Here is a 21309-nt window from a genome sequence, read left to right as displayed (position 1 = left end):
AAGTGTGGTGTTGGAGAAGACTCTTGAGAGTCCCTTGGACTGCAAGGAGATCCAATCAATCCATCCTAAAAGAGATCAACCTGGGTGTTCATTGGAAGGTCTGATGTTGAAGCTGAAACTCCAATACTTTGGCCACCTCATGCGAAGAGTTGACTCATTGGAAAAGACCCTAATGCTGGGTAGGATTGGGGGCAGGAGGAGAAGGGGACGACAGAGGTTGAGATGGTTGGATGGCATCACTGACTCGATGGACATGGGTTTGGGTAGACTCTGGGAGTTGGTGATGGACAGAGGCCTGGCGTGCTGCGATTCATGGGGTTGCAAAGAGTCGGACACGACTGAGCGGCTGAACTGAACCGTACTGTACAGTTATAGTGTTCACATTTCATCATATACGAAGAATCAGTTCAGTTCAGTTCAGTTGCTCAGTCTTGTCTGACTCTTTGCTACCCCATGGACTGCAGCATGCTAGGCCTCCCTGTCCATCACCAACTCCCGGAGTTTACTCAAACTCCTGTCCATCGAGTCGGTGATGCCATCCAACCATCTCATCCTCTGTCGTCCCCTTCTCCTCCTGCCTTCAATCTTTCCAACATCAGGGTCTTTTCAAATGAATTAGTTCTTAGCAAGAATAACTATATAATAAAAGAAGGAAAATACCAATTATACCAAGACTCTCATCCATTGCTAATGTGAATGTAATTTCTACAACCACTTAGGAAAATCACTGGAAAAGTTAACAAATGTTCAGTATAAGTGAGTATCACATTCCCAAAGGCATATACCTGTGAGATATGCACACATACATTGTCTAAGAGACATGCAGTATAATATTCATAGCAGCACTATTCATAACATTCATAATTGCAAGTTACCCAAATGCTCATAAGAAACAATGTATTTATAGCTGTTATTTCTATATAAAGATATTGTATGCAATGATGAGAATGAATATTTTATAATTATAAGCAATAATTTGGCCGAATCCCCAAATAAGGTAATATTGAGCCAAAAAATCAGATAGGATATAAATACATGCAACGTAACTCTATATAAAGGTTAAAATCTGTCAAAAATGTTCCATGGATTAGTGATTTTCTATGGATGGTGGCTGAAAGAAAGTAGATTGGAGGTAGTGAGATGCTGGTAATATTACTTTTCCTGGATTTGGTGCTAGTTAAATAGATGTGTTCAATTCAGAAAATTCTTTGAGCTGTAAAATGATGGCATGAATGCATGTTTGTTAGTATTGTTACATTTCTGTAAAAAATCTACTAACTAAATAGCAATGGAGGAAAGCAACATACTTATAACCTTTGGAACAGAATTATGATTAGAAAATGTCCTGGTGTGTGCTTTTGAGACTCTAGCAGAGTATGCCTTGAGATCTGGATTATTTTTCTAATTCTGTGCCAATATATTTATTTATTGTGTACTTTTTGGAATTGGGTAATACTTGAAGTTTTTAAGTGTAAGAGATAGCGAAAGGGCACAATATGTTGTTGACTGTCAACAAGAGGGAAAAATATCCACACGACACACACATTACATATAGGTAGATACAGACACAAGTATGGGTATAGAAATGGATTTTATTCATATATATAAAATATAAATACTGGATGGAGAAACATAGTCATTTTAAAATGGTTTCCTTCGAGGAGAGAAACTATGCGACTTGGCAAGGGAGGGGATGGATGATAAATTTTTAACTTAAGCCCTACTACTGTGTCACCTTTTAAATATATAAATAAGATGAATGTAGTAAACATACTTCAAACTGCATATACAGTATCATAATACTTTAAAAATATGCATAGAAGATGACTAGTAATCCTCCAATACTTTGGTCACCTGATGCAAAGAACTGACTCATTGGAAAAGGCCCTGATGCTGGGAAAGATAGAAGGCGGGAGGAGAAGGGGACGACAGAGGATGAGATGGTTGGATGGCACCACCGACTCGATGGACATGAGTTTGAGCAAGCTCCAGGAGTTGGTGATGGACATGGAGACCTGGCATGCTGCAGTCCATGAGGTCGCAAAGAGTCAGACACGACTGAGCCACTGAACTGACTGAACTGAGTAAGCCTATGAAAAATATGCATTTGTAGTTTTGGATATGAGCTTAAATGCCCTTTTATTTTATCACATATGACAGTTTGCAAGGTCTTAGACTTTCAATTATGTATATGATTTTACATGTATGCATATGATTGCTGTCCAACTCTTTGCGACCCCATGGACTGAAGGCTGCCAGGCTCCTCTGTCCATGGAATTTTCCAGGCAAGAACTGCAGTGGGTTGCCATTCCCTCCTCCAGTATGCATATGATTAAAGTGAGATAAATATAAATTTATTCAAACATTTGGTGAATATCCACTTATTTCCGTGTTTCACTTCCAGATACAATGTTTACTAAAAAAGGCTACAGTGAACATCAGAACTGGCTTATTTTAAGTTTCTTCACTTTTCTGCCCTTTTTCATAATTCTCACCATTGTGATCAGGAAGAGAAATGAAATGAGAAAATCATGCAACAAAGAGAGTGTGGAATATAAGGGGTAAGTAAGATTTTGCAAATAATTTAGCATCTTAAATTGTGCTAGTCATTAACCAGTGTCATAAATTCATAATTATATAATATTTGTTATACTTATTATGAAATATGTGCTATTTTAAAATCTAAAACAAATGTCCTTTTATCCATTTTGTTTTCCCCATAGTTCATTGTTAGCATATTAAGGCAAATCAAAATTTTGACTACACTAGAACTGTTTTCCTGATGAATATTCCACAGTGTACTAGGGACTTAATATGGGAAAACTATATTTGGTGTATCATTTTAAGTTCCTTTCTAAATGGGTCTAAATTAGGTAGCAGTGTTTGCTTCCTTCAAAGAAATCCTTTTTATCCAATTTAGAATTTATACTAAAAATGTCATTAATAAATCCTTGAACCTCTAAATATTTTTATCTCTTTAGTAGTCTCAAATGTTGTTGAGAAATCTCTGCAGAATTCCTCTGAAATTAGATTCTGTTTCTTACAAGCTTGTACATGATATTGTTACTTTCTTACAAGCTTGTACATGATATTGTTACATTTGTGTGTCTTCCCTTCTGATGACCTAACTCTTTAACTCACTGAAGGCAAGAAACCCTTATATTAATCCCAATATGTGACAACATGAATGAGGATTTTAGCCTCAAAGTGACATTTTCTGTGAAAACTACTATTGTGTCTGTGCTTAGTCACTCAGTCATGTCTGACTCTTTGCGACCCCGTGGGCTATAGTCTGCCAGGCTCCTCTGTCCATGGAGCTTCTCCAGGCAAGAATACTGGAGTGGGTTGCCATGCCCTCCTCCAGGGGATCTTCCCGACTCAGGGATTGTACCCAGATCGCCCACATTGCAGGCAGATTCTTTACCATCTGAGCAACCAGGGAAGCCCATTTTATGAAAACACATTCAATTGTACACACATCACATGTATGTCGTTTAGGGAAATGTTGGATCATATTCACTGAAAGAGAAAGTGACTTAATTGGCCAGCATGAGACTTTACAGAGGAAAAGAAAAAAAAAAGAATTCAAAGAAAGCCCTGACAGGTAATGTTGTTGAGGGAACCTGAGTAATGTACATGCTGGATACAGCCCCATGTCTAAAAATTCATGCTGTCCCAGCCTTAATGACTGTTCCTTTACAAACTCTCCCACCAGGCCTGGGATGTGTACCATTAAGCCATCCATCTTTGTTTATTCTATAAGTATATACTGGAGCTTTTGAAAACGTAATTTTTACCAGATGGGAAAAAAAGTGTTTTAACTTGTAGCCATATATTTATATCTATCATGCATTAGGCTGGGGCTATGGGTTTAGGTAATAAGTTCATAGAGCTGGTGGTCCACTGGAGAAGGGAATGGCAAACCACTTCAGTATTCTTGCCTTGAGAACCCCATGAACAGTATGAAAAGGCAAAAAGATAGGACACTGAAAGATGAACTCCCCAGGTCAATAGGTGCCCAATATGCTGCTGGAGATCAGTGGAGAAATAACTCCAGAAAGAATGAAGGGATGGAGCCAAACCAAAAACAACACTCAGTTGTGAATGGGACAGGTGATAGAAGTAAGATTTGATGCTTAAAGAGCAATATTGCTTAGGAACCTGGAATGTTAGGTCCATGAATCAAGGCAAATTGGAAGTGGTCAAACAGGAGATGACAAGAGTGAACATCAACATTCTAGGAATCAACAAACTAAGATGGACTGGAATGGGTGAATTTAACTCAGATGACCATTATATCTACTACTGTGGGCAGGAATCCCTTAGAAGAGTCCGAATGCAGTACTCGGATGCAATCTCAAAAATGACAGAATTATCTCTCTTCATTTCCAAGGCAAACCATTCAATATCACAGTAATTCAAGTCTGTGCCCCGACCAGTAATGCTGAAGAAGCTGAAGTTGAACAGTTCTGTGAAGACCTACAAGACCTTCTAGAACTAACACCCAAAAAGATGTCCTTTTCATTATAGGGGACTGGAATGCAAAAGTAGGGAGTCAAGAAACACCTGGTGTAAAAAAAAAAAAGAAACACCTGGTGTAACAGGCAAATTTGGCCTTGGAGTACAGAATGAAGCAGGGCAAAGGCTAATAGAGTTCTGCCAAGAGAAAGCACTGGTCATAGAAAACACCCTCTTCCAACAACACAAGAGAAGACTCTACACATGGACATCACCTGATGGTCGACACCGAAATCAGATTGATTATATTCTTTGCAGCCAAAGGTGGCGAAGCTGTATACAGTCAGCAAAAACAAGACTGGGAGCTGACTGTGGCTCAGATCATGAACTCCTTATTGCCAAATTCACACTTAAACTGAAGAAAGTGGAGAAAACCACTAGACCATTCAGGCATGAACTAAATCAAATCACTTATGACTACAAAGTGGAAGTGACAAATAGATTCAAGGGACTAGATTTTATAGACAGAGTGCCTGATGAACTATGGATGGAGGTTTGTGACATTGAACAAAAGACAGGAATCAAAACCATGCCCAAGAAAAAGAAGTGCAAAAAAGCAAAATGGCTATCTGAGGAGGCCTTACAAATAGCTGTGAGAAGACAAGAAGCAAAAAGCAAAGGAGAAAAGGAAAGATATACCAATTTGAATGCAGAGTTCCAAAGAATAGCAAGGAGACATAAGAAAGCCTTCCTCAGCAATCAATGCAAAGAAATAGAGGGAAACAATAGAGTGGGAAAGACTAGAGATCTCTTCAAGAAAATTAGAGATACCGCAGAAGATATTAAGAAGAGGTGGCAAGAATACACACAGAGAACTGTACAAAAAAGATCTTCACGACCCAGATAATCACAATGGTGTGATCACTTACCTAGAGCCAGACATTTTGGAATGTGAAGCCAAGTGGTCCTTAGGAAGCATCACTATGAACAAAGCTAGTAGAGGTGATGGAATTCCAGTTGAGTTATTTCAAATCCTGAAAGAGGACACTGTGAAAGTGCTGCACTCAATATGCCAGCAAATATGGAAAACTCAGCAGTGGCCACAGGACTGAAAAAGGTCAGTTTTCATTCCAATCCCAAAGAAAGGCAATGCCAAAGAATGCTCAAACTACCGCCAAATGCACTCATCTCGCATGCTAGTAAAGTAATGCTTAAAATTCTCCAAGCCAGGCTTCAGCAATACATGAACCGTGAACTTCCAGATGTTCAAGCTGGTTTTACAAAAGGCAGAGGAACCAGAAGTCAAATTGCCAACATCCACTGGATCATTGAAAAAGCAAGAGAGTTCCAGAAAAACATCTACCTCTGCTTTATTGACTATGCCAAAGTCTTTGACTGTGTGGACCACAATAAACTGTGGAAAATTCTGAAAGAGATGGGTATACCAGACCACCTTACCTGCCTCTTGAGAAACCTGTATGCAGGTCAGGAAGCAACAGTTAGAACTGGACATGGAACAACAGACTGATTCCAAATAGGAAATGGAGTATGTCAAAGCTGTATAATGTCACCCTACTTATTTAACTTATATGCAGAGTACATCATGAGAAATGCTGGGCTGGATGAAGCACAAGCTGGAATCAAGATTGCCGGGAGAAATATCAATAACCTCAGATATGCAGATGACACCACCCTTATGGCAGAAAGTGAAGAAGAACTAAAGAGCCTCTTGATGAAAGTGAAAGAGGAGAGTGAAAAAGTTGGCTTAAAGCTCAACATTCAGAAAACTAAGATCATGGTGTCCGGTCCCATCACTTCATGGCAGATAGATGGGGAAACAGTGGAAACAGTGGCTGACTTTATTTTTCTGGGCTCCAAAATCACTGCAGATGGTGATTGCAGCCATGAAATAAAAAGACACTTACTCCTTGGAAGGAAAGTTATGACCAACCTAGACGGCATATTAAAAAGCAGGGACATTACTTTGCCAACAAAGGTCCGTCTAGTCAAGGCTATGATTTTTCCAGTGGTCATGTATGGATGTGAGAGTTGGACTATAAAGAAAGCTGAGTGCCGAAAAATTGATGCTTTTGAACTGCAGTGTTGGAGAAGACTCTTGAGAGTCCCTTGGACTGCAAGGAGATCCAACCAGTTCATCCTAAAGGAGATCAGTCCTGGATGTTCACTGGAAGGACTGATGTTGAAGCTGAAACTCCAATACTTTGGCCACCTGATGTGAAGAGGTGACTCATTTGAAAAGACCCTGATGCTGGGAAAGATTGAGGGCAGGAGGAGAAGTGGATGACAGAGCATGAGATAGTTGGATGGCATCATCACCTTGATGGCCATGGGTTTGGGTGGACTCTGGGAGTTGGTGATGGACAAGGAGGCCTGGTGTGCTGCAGTTCATGGGTTCGTAAAGAGTCGGACACGACTGAGCAACTGAACTGAACTAACAAAGCTGGAACATCATTCTCATCACATTACATCAAAGACAAATGCTATGAACTGATAACTTAATATCATTCTTGATAACTTGGAAGAAGTAGTGTTTGTCAGGTATTTCCGACAGCATGAAAACACCTATAACATTATTTTCCTCACTTTTTATACTTAAATCTATATAAAAAAACAGCTAAATTTACCCTATTTTTTTTTTTTGAGTATTTCTTCACTTTCAGGCTCTATAAAAGTTGTTTCAGAATCATCTTGTATATTCCTTGTCACAGCCCTAGAAGCAGCCTTTTCTATAAGGATTCTTGGTTTCTTTTATTGGAAAACAATATTACAAACAGACCTAGATGCTAAGTTTGCTGCTTGCTACTTGGGTTTTGTTGCTTCTTGAACCTCACAACAGACAGATATATGAATCTGATATATGTGTACAATACATGTATACACACAATTGTCTTTAGATATCCTGCAGATAAGTCTCTTATCACATATTTGTTGTAGCTGGGTTGTCTGAATTTTTGCAACCCTAAGAACTGTAGCAAACTTTGCTATGGCAAACTGTAACAAAGCCTGGTTTCCTCTGTTCTCCACTAACTCCTGGAGTTTGCTGAAATTCATTTCCATTGAGTCGGTGATGCTGTCTAACCATCTCATTCTCTGCTGCCCTCTTCTCCTTTTATCAGATAAAAATTGCATTTTTTTTCTTCAGATATGTGTCATATTTTCATTCAAATCACAGTATTTTTTACTGAGGAAACATTTTTAAATTTTATCATTGTTTTCCTTCTTGGATTATACTTTTGCGGTTATATTTAAAAACTCACCACCAAACCCAAGGCCACTCAGATTTTCTCCTATGCTTTCATCTTGAAGATTTATAGATTTGCAATGCACATTTAGACCTATGATTCATTTTGAGGCAGTTTTTGTGCAAAATTTGAAGTAAAATTTGAAAGTATGCCATGTGTGGTAAAGTTTGTATTTTTGCAAATGAATGCCAAATAGTCCAGCGTTGTTTGTTGAAAGAACTATATTCATCGAAATGCCTTTGCACCTTCATTGAAAATCTTGAACATATATATGTAGGTCTAATTTTGAATGAAGAAAATTAGATATTTCTTATTTTCTTATGAATGTTAAATGCATCTTCTTATTTATAGAGTAAAGATTTTTTTCTGCAATATGTCTTTTTCCAAGTTTCAAATACTATCTTTATCCACATTTGCAAATAAGTTTGCCTAAAGGAAAGATGTGTTATCTTTTTCACATGCCACAGATTAGATAACTATGTCATGTCTGACTCTTTGGTGACCCCATGGACTGTGGCCCACCAGGCACTTCTGTCCATAGGATTTCTCAGGCACAAATAATGCAGTGGGTAGCCATTTCGTTCTCCAGGGGATCTTCCTGACCCAGGGATCTAACCCACATCTCCTGCACTGGCAGGCATATTCTTTACTCTGTAGTGACTGGGAAATATTCTATTTAGCCTTTCACTTTAGTCTTTCTAAACCATGGATTTTTCAAAGAACCAAAAGTATACGAAACTAAATAAATGAATTTTTATTATTTTCAGTCGTTTCATGGCTGTAATTATTTTGCCTCATACTTAAATGATAAATCAGCAGTAAAGTAGTAAATGTAAAGCTATATGTTACACACATAAATATGTATTCATATATAAACACATACATTTGTTGTTTTTCAGTTACTAAGTTGTGTATTACTGTTTGTGATGCCATGGACTCAGTACCCCAGATTTCCCTGTACTTCACCATCTCCCAGAATTTGCTCAAGCTCATGTCCACTGAGCTGATGATGTCATCCAACCATCTCATCCTCTGTTGCTTTCTTCTCCTCCTGCCCTAAATCTTTCCAGCATCAGTGTCTTCACCAATGGTCCGCTCTTCCCATCAAGTGGCCAAAGCATTGGAGCTTCAGCTTCAGCATCAGTCCTTCCGGCGAATATTCAGGGTTGATTTCCTTTAGGATTGATTGGTTTGATCTCCTTGTAGTCCAAGGGACTCTCAAGAGTCTTCTACAGTACCACATTTCGAAAGCACCAATTTTTCAGTGCTCAGCCCTCTTTAGACTGATGCTGAAGCTGAAGCTCCAATACTTTGGCCACCTGATGTGAAGAGCTGACTCATTAGAAAAGACCCTGATGCTGGGAAAGATTGAAGGCAGGAGGAGAAGGGGATGACAGAGGATGAGATGATTGGATGGCATCACCGGCTCAATGGACATGAGTTTGAGCAAGCTACGAGAGATGGTGAAGGACAGGGAAGCCTGGTGTGCTGCAGTCCATGGGTCACAAAGAGGTGGACACAACTGAGTGACTGAACAAAACAGCCTTCTTTATGGTCCAACTCTCACATCCGTACATGACTACTGGAAAAACCATAGTTTTGATTATATGACCTTTGTCAGCAAAGTGATGTCTCTGCTTTTTAATATGCTGTCTAGGTTTTGCATAGCTTTTCTTCCAAGGAGAAAGTTTTTTATAATTTCGTGGCTGCCATCTCTGTCCGCAGTGGTTTTGGAGCCCAAGAAAATAAAATCTGCCACTTTTTCCACATTTTTCACATCGATTTGCCAAGAAGTGATGGGACCAGATGCCATGATCTTAGTTTTCTGAATGTTGAGTTTTAAGTAAGCTTTTACACTTTCCTCTTTCACCCTAATCAAGAGGCTCTTTAGTTCTTCTTAGCTTCCTGGGATAAGGGTGGTGTTATCTGCATATCTGAGGTTATTGATATTTCTCCCGGCAATCTTGATTCCAGCTTTAATTCATCCAGCCTGGTATTCCTCATGATGTATTCTGCATATAAGTTAAATAAGCAGGGTGACAATATACAGCTTTGATGTACTCCTTTCCCAATTTGGAACCAGTCTGTTGTTCCATGTCTGTTACTAACTGTTGCTTCTTGACCTGCATACAGGTTTCTCAGGAGGCAGGTAAAGTGGTCTGGTATTCCCATCTCTTTAAGAATTTCCACAGTTTGTTGTGATCCACACAGTCAAAGGGTTTAGGGTAGTCAATGAAGCAGAGGCAGATGTTTTTCTGGAATTCTTTTGCTTTTTCTATGATCCAATCGATGTTGGCAATTTTATCTCTGGCTCCTCTGCCTTTTCTAAACGCAACTTGTACATTTGGAATCCGTTGATTATTTTTTACTTTTTGTGTTCCTTTGAATGCTTGTTTTGATCTGAGACTTAAAAGAGAAATCTGACAGTAGATATAATTTCCACAGTTTGCTGTGATCCACACAGTAAAATGGTTTAGGGTAGTCAATGAAGCATATGTAGATGTTTTTCTGGAATTCTCTTGCTTTTTCTATGATCCAATGGATGTTGGCTATTTTATCTCTGGTTCCTCTGCCTTTTCTAAATCCAGCTTGTACATCTGGAATCCATTGATTCTTTTTTTCACTCTCTCTGTTCCTTTGAGTTCCTGTTTTGATCTGAGACTTAAAAGAGAAATCTGACAGTAGATATAGTTAAAGTATGAAACTGTCTACTACTAAACAGATTGTAAATTTGTATTTTCTTTTTCTTTCCCTAGTCATTCAGCCATTGTACCAGAACGCTATGATGTGGACTACTAATATAGCCAAGCACTTCACCAACAAAATGCTGACATGAAGAGAAGAAAATGTTTTGTAACCCTTATACTATCCCTAAATTCACTTAAAATGTCAAATTTTCTAAAATAAAGTTCACTTGGGCAGGAGGAAGTCTTCCTTCAGTTCAGTTCAGTCGCTCAGTCGTGTCCAACTCTTTGCGACCCCATGGACTGCAGCATGCCAGGCGTCCCTGTCCATCGTCAACTCCCAGAGTTTACTCAAACTCATGTCCATCGAGTCAGTGATGCCATCCAGCCATCTCATCCTCTGTCATCCCCTTCCCCTCCTGCCTTCAATCTTTCTCAGCATCAAGGTCTTTTCCAAGGAGTCAGTTCTTCACATCAGGTGGCCAAAGCATTGGAGTTTCAGCTTCAGCATCAGTCCTTCCAATGAATTTTCAGGACTGACTTCCTTTAGGATGGACTGATTGGACCTCCTTGCAGTCCAAGGCGCTCTCAAGAGTCTTCTCCAACACCACAGTTCAAAAAAATCTCCCTTGTGACTCTCAAATACACCTAGCCACTGGTGGACCCCCGCAAGGGGTTGCAAATCCTGGTGCCCAAGCTGGGGAGAGGCCCAGTGCACAGTTGCACTTCCATCCCTCACCCCACTCAACCCTCCAACAGACCTGCCCTCTCCACCTGCCTACCCAGCTTGGCCCAGGCCAGCCCTGCAGGTACACTCCTCTTTTCTGCCAAGTCCTCCAGTCTCACCCCGCCTCAGCCCCGCCCCTCCTCTTTTCACTCCCGCCCCGCCCCCTAGTTTCATCCCCGCTGTGTGTCTAGACCCAGCCCCGCCCCTCAGCCCCAGCCCCGCCTCAGGCCCGCCCCTCAGCCCCAGGCCCGCCCCCAGGCCCGCCCCTCAGCCCCAGCCTCGCCCCTCAGCCCCAGCCCCGCCCCCAGGCCCGCCCCTCAGCCCCAGCCTCGCCCCTCCCAGACCCCGAGCCCAATACCCCGGCTCTGGGCGAACCCCGCGAGCCATTTCCAGTCAACCGCCTTCTCTGAGGCGAGGCCGGCCACGCAATGTTGTCTCTCCTGCTACTCCTCACAGGGCTGGGCCGGCTGGCCTCCGCGGACCATCGTAAGTGAGGACCCTGCCCGATAGGAGGGCGGCCCGTCGTCACAGTGTCCCTTGGCGCGGGGGTGGAGGGCGTCGCCCTCTCGGCCCCAGAAGCCCAGGCCGGGCTGGGGGAGCCCGGGTCTGGTCGGAGTTCTGCCCAGTTTCAGGGTACTGCCAGGCCCGCTGGTCGGAGGGCTCAGAGCAGGACTGGGATAGTTGTCCCTCACTCCCAGACGGACACACAGGTCTTTTAGGGAGACGGGGTGGGGGTGGGGGTGGGAGTAGGGAGAGGATCCTGGGTGGAGTCCTGGGGACCTCTTCTTAAAACCTTATACAGTATGCTGTTTTGGGGTGTGTGTGTGTGTGCGCGCGCACCCACTGGGGCTTGGAAGATCCACAAGTGATGTGATAGAAGAGGACAAGTAAGAATGAATACTGCCCCGGACTGGGGGATGCTCACTCTTGTTTTCCTTACTGCAGGCTCTGAAACGCCACTTCTACAAATTACAGTGCCACAGAAGACTGGGACAGATATTGACAGTGGAGTTTCAAAAACGCATGTAATTAAGAAATAACTTAAAATATATAAGTTTTTTTTTTTTTTTTTTTTTTACTGGAGTGCAAGACCCAAATCAATGCATGCATATCCCTTGATGAAATTTTGTGTTCTAATGACAGTGTTATTGTTTTTGTTTCTCAAGTAATAGATGAACGTTATGAAACAGTTTTAAAACACAGACTCAGAGGGAAAAGATACCTTGAATTCTTGTCACACAAAAAGACATCTACAGTCTACTAGATTGTTTGCTATAAAAGACGTACATTTAAAAATGCCTGCTGTGTAAGAGAGGCCATACCAATATTTACCTTGTAGCAGGATTTTAAAATGACAATATATAAAGAATATCTTCATGCCTGTACTTACACACACGTGCATATGTAAATCTTTGTAATCTTATTTTTTGATTAACATAGTAAAACATGTGCATTATGTACATTGTAAAATGAAATGCAGTCAGTATGGAGGCTTGTTAAGAAAGTGAATGGCCACCTCACTTTCTAAAGGGAGTAAATTTGAAGGAAACTGAAGTTTTAGAGACATACATGCACACATGCACATATATTTTTAATGAGCATGTATGAGAGTTGTATTGACTTTATCTCTTATGGGTAGAGTTAGGATTATTTTTATGATAATACAGCTCTGACATTATTTTCCCTAACAGATATCTTATATGTAACATAGTGTTTCACATTTTAGACCTGTAGATAGTTTCATGGGCTTCCTTGGTTGCTCAGACAGTAAAAAATCTACCTGCAATGCTGGAGACCTGGGTTCAATCCCTAGGTTAGGAAGATCCCCTGGAGGAGGGCATGGCAATCCACTCCAGTATTCCTGCCTGGAAAATTCCTATGGACAGAGGTGTCTGGCAGGCTACAGTCCAGGGGGTCGCAAAGACTCAGACACGACTGAGCGACTAAGCATAGCAGATAGTTTTGTAACCTTCTTGAATAGTCATCTTGGTAGGATCAACAGGCAAGCCACTGTAAAAAAACTTTGTTGATAAATATTGAAAAGGTCTACCAGAAAACTCGCATTATATTTGACTCCCATTCACAAAAATAGTTGATGCCTATCTTCCTGAGGCCTCTCCACATCTCCTCGTCAGTCTTCTCATCCTTGCTCTTGTGAACATCCTAAATGAATGCTTCACTGCGAACAGGTATTTTTTGGTTAAGCCTTAACAAGAGATGCCTTTCTGTATGTTGACTATTGGAATCATTTTGTTAGTTGTCAGTCTTTTTTTGGTTTTGACTTCTGTGTTTATGAGAGTTAGCAACTTTGGATAGGGCACTTTGTTTTCAAGAAGAAAGAAATATTGATGTAAAGAAGCACAGGGATGGGATAAGAATCCAACAATGAGAATCCCAGTAGCACGATCTGAGAGGAACATCATCAATTGTCAGCTGAAAACCTATGTTAGGCACTGGGGCAGGTTTTATAGACTGAATGGTCTTCTTCTGACTGGCTCACTTTGAGGCACCAAGAAACACCAGCAATTAGGTATTCATAAAAGCTATTACACCCCCCCCCATGAATATCTGGAGATGCTGAAATGTTTAAGAGAGTATAATGAATGTACACTGGGAAATGTTACCAAAGGAAACATGAGGCCCATGATAATAGCAGGAAAAAGACAACATTTGGTACACGCACATACACATAAGCACACACACCCAACATAATGAGAAAAGCGTCATTACTTTAAAATATTCAGTTCACACGAAACAGATAAAAATTCCAAATTTGTATGAATTTAATAAAACATCCTCATCATATATAACATAAAAACTGATAGCATGACAAGGAGAAATTTTCAAATCCATTTCCATAGAGAGATATGTAAATGGCTATCTCAAATGTTGATTGACTAATCATAAAATTCTAAGGAGAAGAAACATTTGAGCAACAAAAATAAGCATTGTGTCAATGAATAAATTGAACCAAATGAAGCTTATGTATTGTTTTCCTCTTTCTGCTCTTTGTTTAGACTCACTTGATTCTATGGATGTCACGTAGGAGGTTTTTATTTAATGATACAACCTATATTGCAGCAAGAGAAAGAGAATTCAAGCAAATATCAGGAATCCATGAAGCATCCCCGATGAGCTAGTTCCACATGAAATCAATCTCTCCCCTCTGGGAATATACTGAGCCTCTGGCTTAAAATCACAAGATTTATAGGAGGAATCTTGGCTTTGGGAGAACTCTTTACAAAGCTTGCAGTGAAGTTTTAAGAAACCAAGCCAGCCTTGTTGAACTAGTTGGGGAAAAACAACAGAACTAACCTTGACCAGGGGAGTTTTGAACCCTAAACAGAGCATTACTGTCCTTGTCTTAGCCAAGAATCGGAAACACCCAGACTTGTCAGTATCCCCAGAAATAGATAAAGCTTTTCTAATCAAGATGTGCTTATGCTCTGTCTCCATTGTAAATAATGCTTCTGAGGAATGCTTCTCATACTTCTGAAGAATATACAGTGTCACTCAACAAAATTGACCACAACAAGGAAAATAGGGGGCTTCCCAGGTGGCTCAGTGGTAATCACCTGCCAACGCAGGAGACAGAGGAGACACTGGTTTGATCCCTGGGTCAGGAAGATCCTCTGGAGGAGGAAATGGCAACCCACTCCAATATTGTTGCCTGGATAATCCCATGGACAGAAAAACCTTGTGTGCTACAGTCTGCAGGGTCACAAAGAGTCGCACACAGCTGAGCATGCACGCAAGCATAATAAATGAAAAATAAAAATAAATGAAAAGCATATAGTGATCGTACAGAGCTCATTATTTGGGAACAATACAATTAGGTTTAAACTTAACAAAAAGACTGAAAAATGTATTTGGAAATTTAAAAATGTACATGGTTCATGGGCTGAAGGAGAAATCATAAATCATAATGGATGCTAAATAATAAACAATGAACTAGAAGAAATTACAAAGAAAAATTTGAATTACACTCTGAAAATGGTATAGGAGCATAATTTATAGTCACAAACATTTGGTACTAAAAAAAGGTTTGAAATTTAAAAATTAGAAAAATAATTATAACCTTAAAATTCTTAAAGATGCTGCTTAAGCAGTAGAATTAATGAAAGAGAAATTAAGCTGAAGCAGCCTGGATTCCCATTGTCAAAAGTTGATTTCTGAGAAGAATGTAAAACAGAACATTTGGTGAGATAGACTAAGAAAAAGGAAAGGAAGATATGTACTTTTAGGGTTTTGAAATATCTAATTATTACTTTCTCTCTGAATACTTTGCTATAGGTTACCTATTCCATCAAAATTGACAGGAAAACATACACTCTCCATCTTGAAAAACAGTAAGTGGCCATTCTTCTTTTCATAGAGTTGCTTTTAGTTTCTTAATGACTGAGCCTACATTTAGAGCCTAAATGTTGAAGAGCATGAATATTATATTTAACATGTTAAGTCTTACTGATTCATGTCAGACTAGATTTTCCAGTCTTTATCTTGAGATTTTAAGTCTAATATTCAAACTCAACTGTAATTTAATGATGTAAATGTTAAAGAATATCAGATCCATGAAAGTCATTTTGTGTAACTTCTTAAAATGTATCTACAATTGCAGCTATGAAGGGACTAATTTTATCTGTCTATAATTCAGTTTGTTTGTCTCATGTCATTTAACATAATTTTATGACTTTAAGCATTTTACTTGATATTTCACTCTTAGTTTATCTCATTTTGCTAGAGTATATATTTTTCATGTCTTCAGATATCTATTTTCAATCTGAGGAAACCAATATAAATAACCTGTGTTTAGCATTCTATGGCTTTCTATTCTAAGTTGCATCCTTACCTGAAATAAAACATTAGAAACCTACCAAAAAAGAGTTTTTTTTTCACAAAAGGAAATAGAGTTCTGCAAGTGTCTTGTTTAATAACAGCATTTATTTTCTTATTTTATGTGTGTATTTTACTCATTTTTTAATAGATGAAATCTCATAGTATGTACCAATGATGGGAAATGAGTTTATTTCCAGGGATTGTCACTAAAACTCTGACAATATATATCCTTATCTCTGTATTCTTATGTGACAGAGATTTTGTTTCATAGACTTGATATCTATAAATGGGCTTCTGGATCAAGAAGGATAGCTGCTGATATGAGTAGTAGTATTAGTAGTAGTAATAACAATGACAACAGCAACAGTAAGTGACATTTATTGAACAAGTACCGTTTTCAAGATGTATTTCTAAGCACTTAATTTGTACCTCAGCGATCAATGCAAAGAAATAGAGGAAAACAGTAGAATGGGAAAGACTAGAGATCTCTTCAAGAAAATTAGAGATACCAAGGGATCATTTTATGCAAAGATGGGCTCAATAAAGGACAGAAATGGTAGGGACCCAACAGAAGCAGAAGATATTAAGAAGAGGTGGCAAGAATACACAGAAGAACTGTACAAAAAAGATCTTCACGACCCAGATAATCATGATGGTGTGATCACTCACCTAGAGCCAGATATCCTGGAACGTGAAGTCAAGTGGGCCTTAGGAAGCATCACGACGAACAAAGCTAGTGGAGGTGATGGAATTCCATTTGAGCTATTTCAAATCCTTAAAGATGATGCTGTGAAAGTGCTGCACTCAATATGCCAGCAAATTTGGAAAACTCAGCAGTGGCCACAGGACTGAAAAAGGTCCGTTTTCATTCCAATCCCAAAGAAAGGCAATGCCAAAGAATGCTCAAACTACCACACAATTGCACTCATCTCACATGCTGGTAAAGTAATGCTTAAAATTCTCCAAGCCAGGCTTCATCAATACGTGAACCGTGAACTTCCAAATGTTCAAGCTGGTTTTACAAAAGGCAGAGGAACCAGAAATCAAATTTCCAACATCCACTGGATCATTGAAAAAGCAAGAGAGTTCCAGAAAAACATCTACCTCTGCTTTATTGACTATGCCAAAGCCTTTGACTGTGTGGATCACAATAAGCTGTGGAAAATTCTGAAAGAAATGGGCATACCAGACCATCTGACCTGCCTCTTGAGAAACCTGTATGCAGGTAAGGAAGCAACAGTTAGAACTGGACATGGAACAACAGACTGGTTCCACATTGGGAAAGGAGTATGTCAAGGTTATATATTGTCACCCTGCTTATTTAACATATATGCAGAGTACATCATGAGAAATGCTGGGCTGGATGAAGCACAAACTGAAATCAAGATTGCCGGGAGAAATATCAATAACCTAAGAGATGCAGTTTATACCACCCTTATGGCAGAAAGTGAAGAAGAACTAAAGAGCCTCTTGATGAAAGTGAAAGAGGAGAGTGAAAAAGTTGGCTTAAAGCTCAGCATTCAGAAAATTAAGATCATGGCATCTGGTCCCATCACTTCATGTCAGATAGATGGGCAAACAGTGGAAACAGTGGCTGAATTATTTTTTTGGGCTCCAAAATCACTGCAGATGGTGATTGCAGCCATGAAATTAAAAGACACTTACTCCTTGGAAGGAAAGTTATGACCACCTAGACAGCATATTAAAAAGCAGAGACATTACTTTGCCAACAAAGGTCCGTCTAGTCAAGGCTATGGTTTTTCCAGTGATCATGTATGAATATGAGAGTTGGACTATAAAGAAAGCTGAGCACCGAAGAATTGATGCTTTTGAACTGTGGTGTTGGAGAAGACTCTTGAGAGTCCCTTGGACTGCAAGGAGATCCAACCAGTCCATCCTAATGGAGATCAGTCCTGGGTGTTCATTGGAAGGACTGATGTTGACTCCAATACTTTGGCCACCTGATGTGAAGAGGTGACTCATTTGAAAAGACCCTGATGATGGGAAAGATTGAGGGCAGGAGGAGAAGTGGACGACAGAGGATGAGATGGTTGGATGGCATCATCGACTCGATGGACATGGATTTGGGTGGACTCCAGGAGTTGGTGATGGACAGGGAGACCTGGCGTGCTGCGGTTCATGGGGTTGCAAAGAGTTGGACATGACTGAGCGACTGAACTGAACTAAACTGAATTTGTACCTAGTAAGTGATTAATTTTCACAACCACCGCTAAGTTAGGCCTTCTTTATTACCAACATTTTATAGCATGTAAAGATTTTGAGAGATATTAGGAGTTATTTTCTAAAAGGACACTAGCACTTTAGATTTTCAAAAGCATGCATGATGTGCTAAGATAGTGTATCTCATCTGAAGGTCAGGGTTGTATTTCCCTAAATGATTTTTCTAAATATCGATTGACTGCTTGTGTTTTCCTGTATGTGGTTTGTCTGTTCACCTAGTTTTTTTAATACTCCTTATTATCATTTTAATATACTTTATTTTTTAGAGCAATTTTCAGTTCCCAGCAAAATTGAATGGGAAGGCACAGAGATATCCGTATATCCTCAGCCCCAGCACAAGCATCGCTTCCTCCATTATCCACATTCCCCCCTAGAGTTATATATTTGCTGTAATTGAAGATCCTACGTTGACAAATCATTCATTATCACCAGAGTCCATAGTTTATATTATCATGCTGTTTTTTTATATTGGTGTTTTTTTTTTCTATGAATGAATAAAAATTAAAAAGGAAAATTCTGAGGATAATATAAACAGTCAAGTTCTTGCCATGAATGATGCACATATAAGCATTTTTCCTACATGTTAAAGTGTATATGGCCACAATAGTGAGATCTTTTATTCCCATGCACAGACCTTTTCAGCACTCTCAATTCTCAGTGCTAATTGCAATTATGATCAGTCAGTCAGTCAGTTCAGTAGCTCAGTCATGTCTGACTCTTTGCGATTATGATATTGATACATATACTTCTGCCACATTTTAAGCGTCTTTCATCCATATGTCTAAAGATCAATAAAAATCATGTTCTGGTGATTTGTTTGCTGCTGCTGCTGCTGCTAAGTCACTTCAGTCGTGTACGACTCTGTGCGACCCCATAGACGGCAGCCCACCAAGCTCCGCCATCCCTGGGATTCTCCAGGCAAGAATACTGGAGTGGGTTGCCATTTCCTTCTCCAGTGCATGAAAGGGAAAAGTGAAAGTGAAGTCGCTCAGTCGTGTCCGACTCTTAGCGACCCCATGGACTGTAGCCTACCAGGGTCCTCTGTCCATGGGATTTTCCAGGCAAGAGTACTGGAGTAGGGTGCCATTGCCTTAAATAGATATAAATGGCACAGTATTATGTAGTCCCTTAAACAATTCTTTATGGTTCATCAAGAGCTTCCCAGGTGGCGCTAGTAGTAAAGAACCCACATGCCAATGCAAGAGACATAAGAGAAGTAGGTTCAATCCCTGGGTTGGGAAGATCCCCTGGAGGAAGGCATGGCAACCCACTCCAGTGTTCTTGCCTGGAGAATCCCACGGACAAAGCAGCCTGGCAGGCTACTGTCCCTAGGGTCCCAGAGTCGTACATGATCGAAATGATTTAACACACATGCACTCATGGTTCAGAAGGCTGGGTAAGGGTGCTCCTTAATATGATGAAACACGAAAGTGACGCCAATTTTTTATCTTTCCCTGTATCTTCACTCTTTGCCATATAACTTTGATTTCCTCTCATCAAGAAGTAGAGTGTGTACAACTCAACGTCCGCCTCACACTCAGTCTTGTGGGTCTGAATTTATCTACACAAGGCCAACATCATGGGTGTGAAGAGCCCAAGGTTAGAAGGGTCTTGTGCTTGGATTCACGCTCTACTGATGCTGTCCTGAGGTTCTTAATACTTTTGAAGGAGAGACCTCACATTTTCATTTTACCTTAGTGCCTGGCAAATTACCAGCCAAGTTTGGGGCTATGCCACTTATTTTCAGCAGGGTGATGTTGACTGGCTTGATGTCAACAGAGGCTTAAAAGAGCTCTCCTGCTTTTCTACTTTCCTCTTGTTTGTCTGTCATCCTCATGAGAATATGCTGAGCTTAGCTTGCTGGAAGATTAAAGACATGTGGATCACAGCCACGGTGCTTTATTTATCCCTACATCAGCCAATATTCAGCTGAATCCTATACCGCTGAGCAAGCCTGGCCACAGTTAGCAGAGTTGTCATGGCTACTGGCACATAAAAGTGTGAACAATAGATACTTAACTGTTTTATTGTATGTGGTTTCAGTTTTGTGGTTGTTTGTCGTGCAACATTTTGCCTAATTGTATAACTATTGTTATATATACTGATATATAAAGATATACACAGTATATATCATTTCTGTATATATATGTGTGTGTGTGTATGTGTTTGTGCCTGTGTGTGTGTGTGTGTGTGTGTGTGTGTGTGTATGAATCACTTTCCATGGAACTTATGCAACATACAAATCAACTACACATCACTAAACAATTTTTTTAGAAAACGAATGAGAGAAAATAAAGGAGATATGAAAAGGAAAGTTTTGGTGAAAAAAAGCACTCTATCAACACTCTAGTTTGTCTCTGTTCTGGCCTTCAGAGGCTTCTTGATGTTTGGAATTCTTGAGAAATCTATGGTTCATGGACTCTTTAGTCAGTAGAAGTTGTTAAGTGGCCAGGAATTCAGGCAAGGCTTTGTTGAGACTCGTGTTGCAGCAGGAAGGAGTGAAACAAGTAAGAGGTTCCCTTGCTCACTCTCTGAGGAGGGCGGGCTGATTCCTTAAGTGGGGTGAAAGTAGGGGTGATTGGTGGGTCCAAGCCCACTCTGCTCACCGCACAACAGCCCAATGAATCTGAGAAATGAGGGGTTGAGGCAAAGAAGAGACTTTATTCGGGGAGCCAGCTGACCGAGAAGATGGCAGGCTAGCACCTCAAAATAACTGTCTGATTGGGGCCTGGATGCCAGATTATTTTAGAGATCAGAGATGAAGGGAGGTGAGGAAGTAAAGTAAAAAGGCCACTAACCTTGCAAACAACTCCTAGAATGCCAAGCCTCTGGCAGAGGATGTCTTAATTTCTTCCTTCCTGCCATCTGCATCACCTGGTTCTGAACAAAGGCGCTTAAGTGTAACAGTCAGGCAGAGGGGTGGGATTCTCTGAGGCAGGCCATTCTGTATGATTATAGCAACAAAAGCAATGAAAAGCAAGTCAAAGAAACAGTTGCAACATGAAGTCAGAATTGGCTTCTCTGCAACAGTCTGCAGGTTCCCTTGGTGGTGCTGTGTACAAGCATCATGCACAGTTTTTTTCTCCTGGCACCTCAGAAG

General features: G+C 40.2%; 2 protein-coding genes across 25 annotated transcripts in view; both read left to right on the top strand.

Annotated features, from left to right (window-relative positions):
* Nucleotides 1-10670, top strand: part of LOC145518872 (disintegrin and metalloproteinase domain-containing protein 18-like) — a 94930-nt gene extending 84260 nt beyond the window's left edge. For all 4 annotated transcript variants that reach the window (XM_081524002.1, XM_081524004.1, XM_081524003.1 and 1 more), the window contains 2 exons: nucleotides 2405-2561; nucleotides 10478-10670. In XM_081524002.1, the coding sequence (XP_081380128.1) occupies nucleotides 2405-2561; nucleotides 10478-10520 (200 nt within the window). In that variant the 3' untranslated portion in view covers nucleotides 10521-10670. The remainder of the gene's footprint in view (nucleotides 1-2404; nucleotides 2562-10477) is intronic.
* Nucleotides 10671-11523: 853 nt separating this feature from the next.
* LOC145518870 (A disintegrin and metallopeptidase domain 3-like) overlaps nucleotides 11524-21309 on the top strand; it is a 112514-nt gene continuing 102728 nt past the window's right edge. For all 21 annotated transcript variants that reach the window (XR_014063394.1, XR_014063393.1, XR_014063391.1 and 18 more), the window contains exons 1-3: nucleotides 11524-11618; nucleotides 12078-12157; nucleotides 15426-15481. Coding sequence is in view for 11 of the 21 variants with exons in the window: in XM_081523990.1 (XP_081380116.1) it covers nucleotides 11561-11618; nucleotides 12078-12157; nucleotides 15426-15481 (194 nt within the window). In the remaining 10 variants the exon portion in view is untranslated. The remainder of the gene's footprint in view (nucleotides 11619-12077; nucleotides 12158-15425; nucleotides 15482-21309) is intronic.

This window comes from Giraffa tippelskirchi, chromosome 8, assembly GCF_054371585.1.
Source record: "Giraffa tippelskirchi isolate mGirTip1 chromosome 8, T2T-mGirTip1v1.2.pri, whole genome shotgun sequence".
Classification (NCBI taxonomy): Eukaryota; Metazoa; Chordata; class Mammalia; order Artiodactyla; family Giraffidae; genus Giraffa; species Giraffa tippelskirchi.
This window is presented reverse-complemented; position numbering and strand designations above follow the sequence as displayed.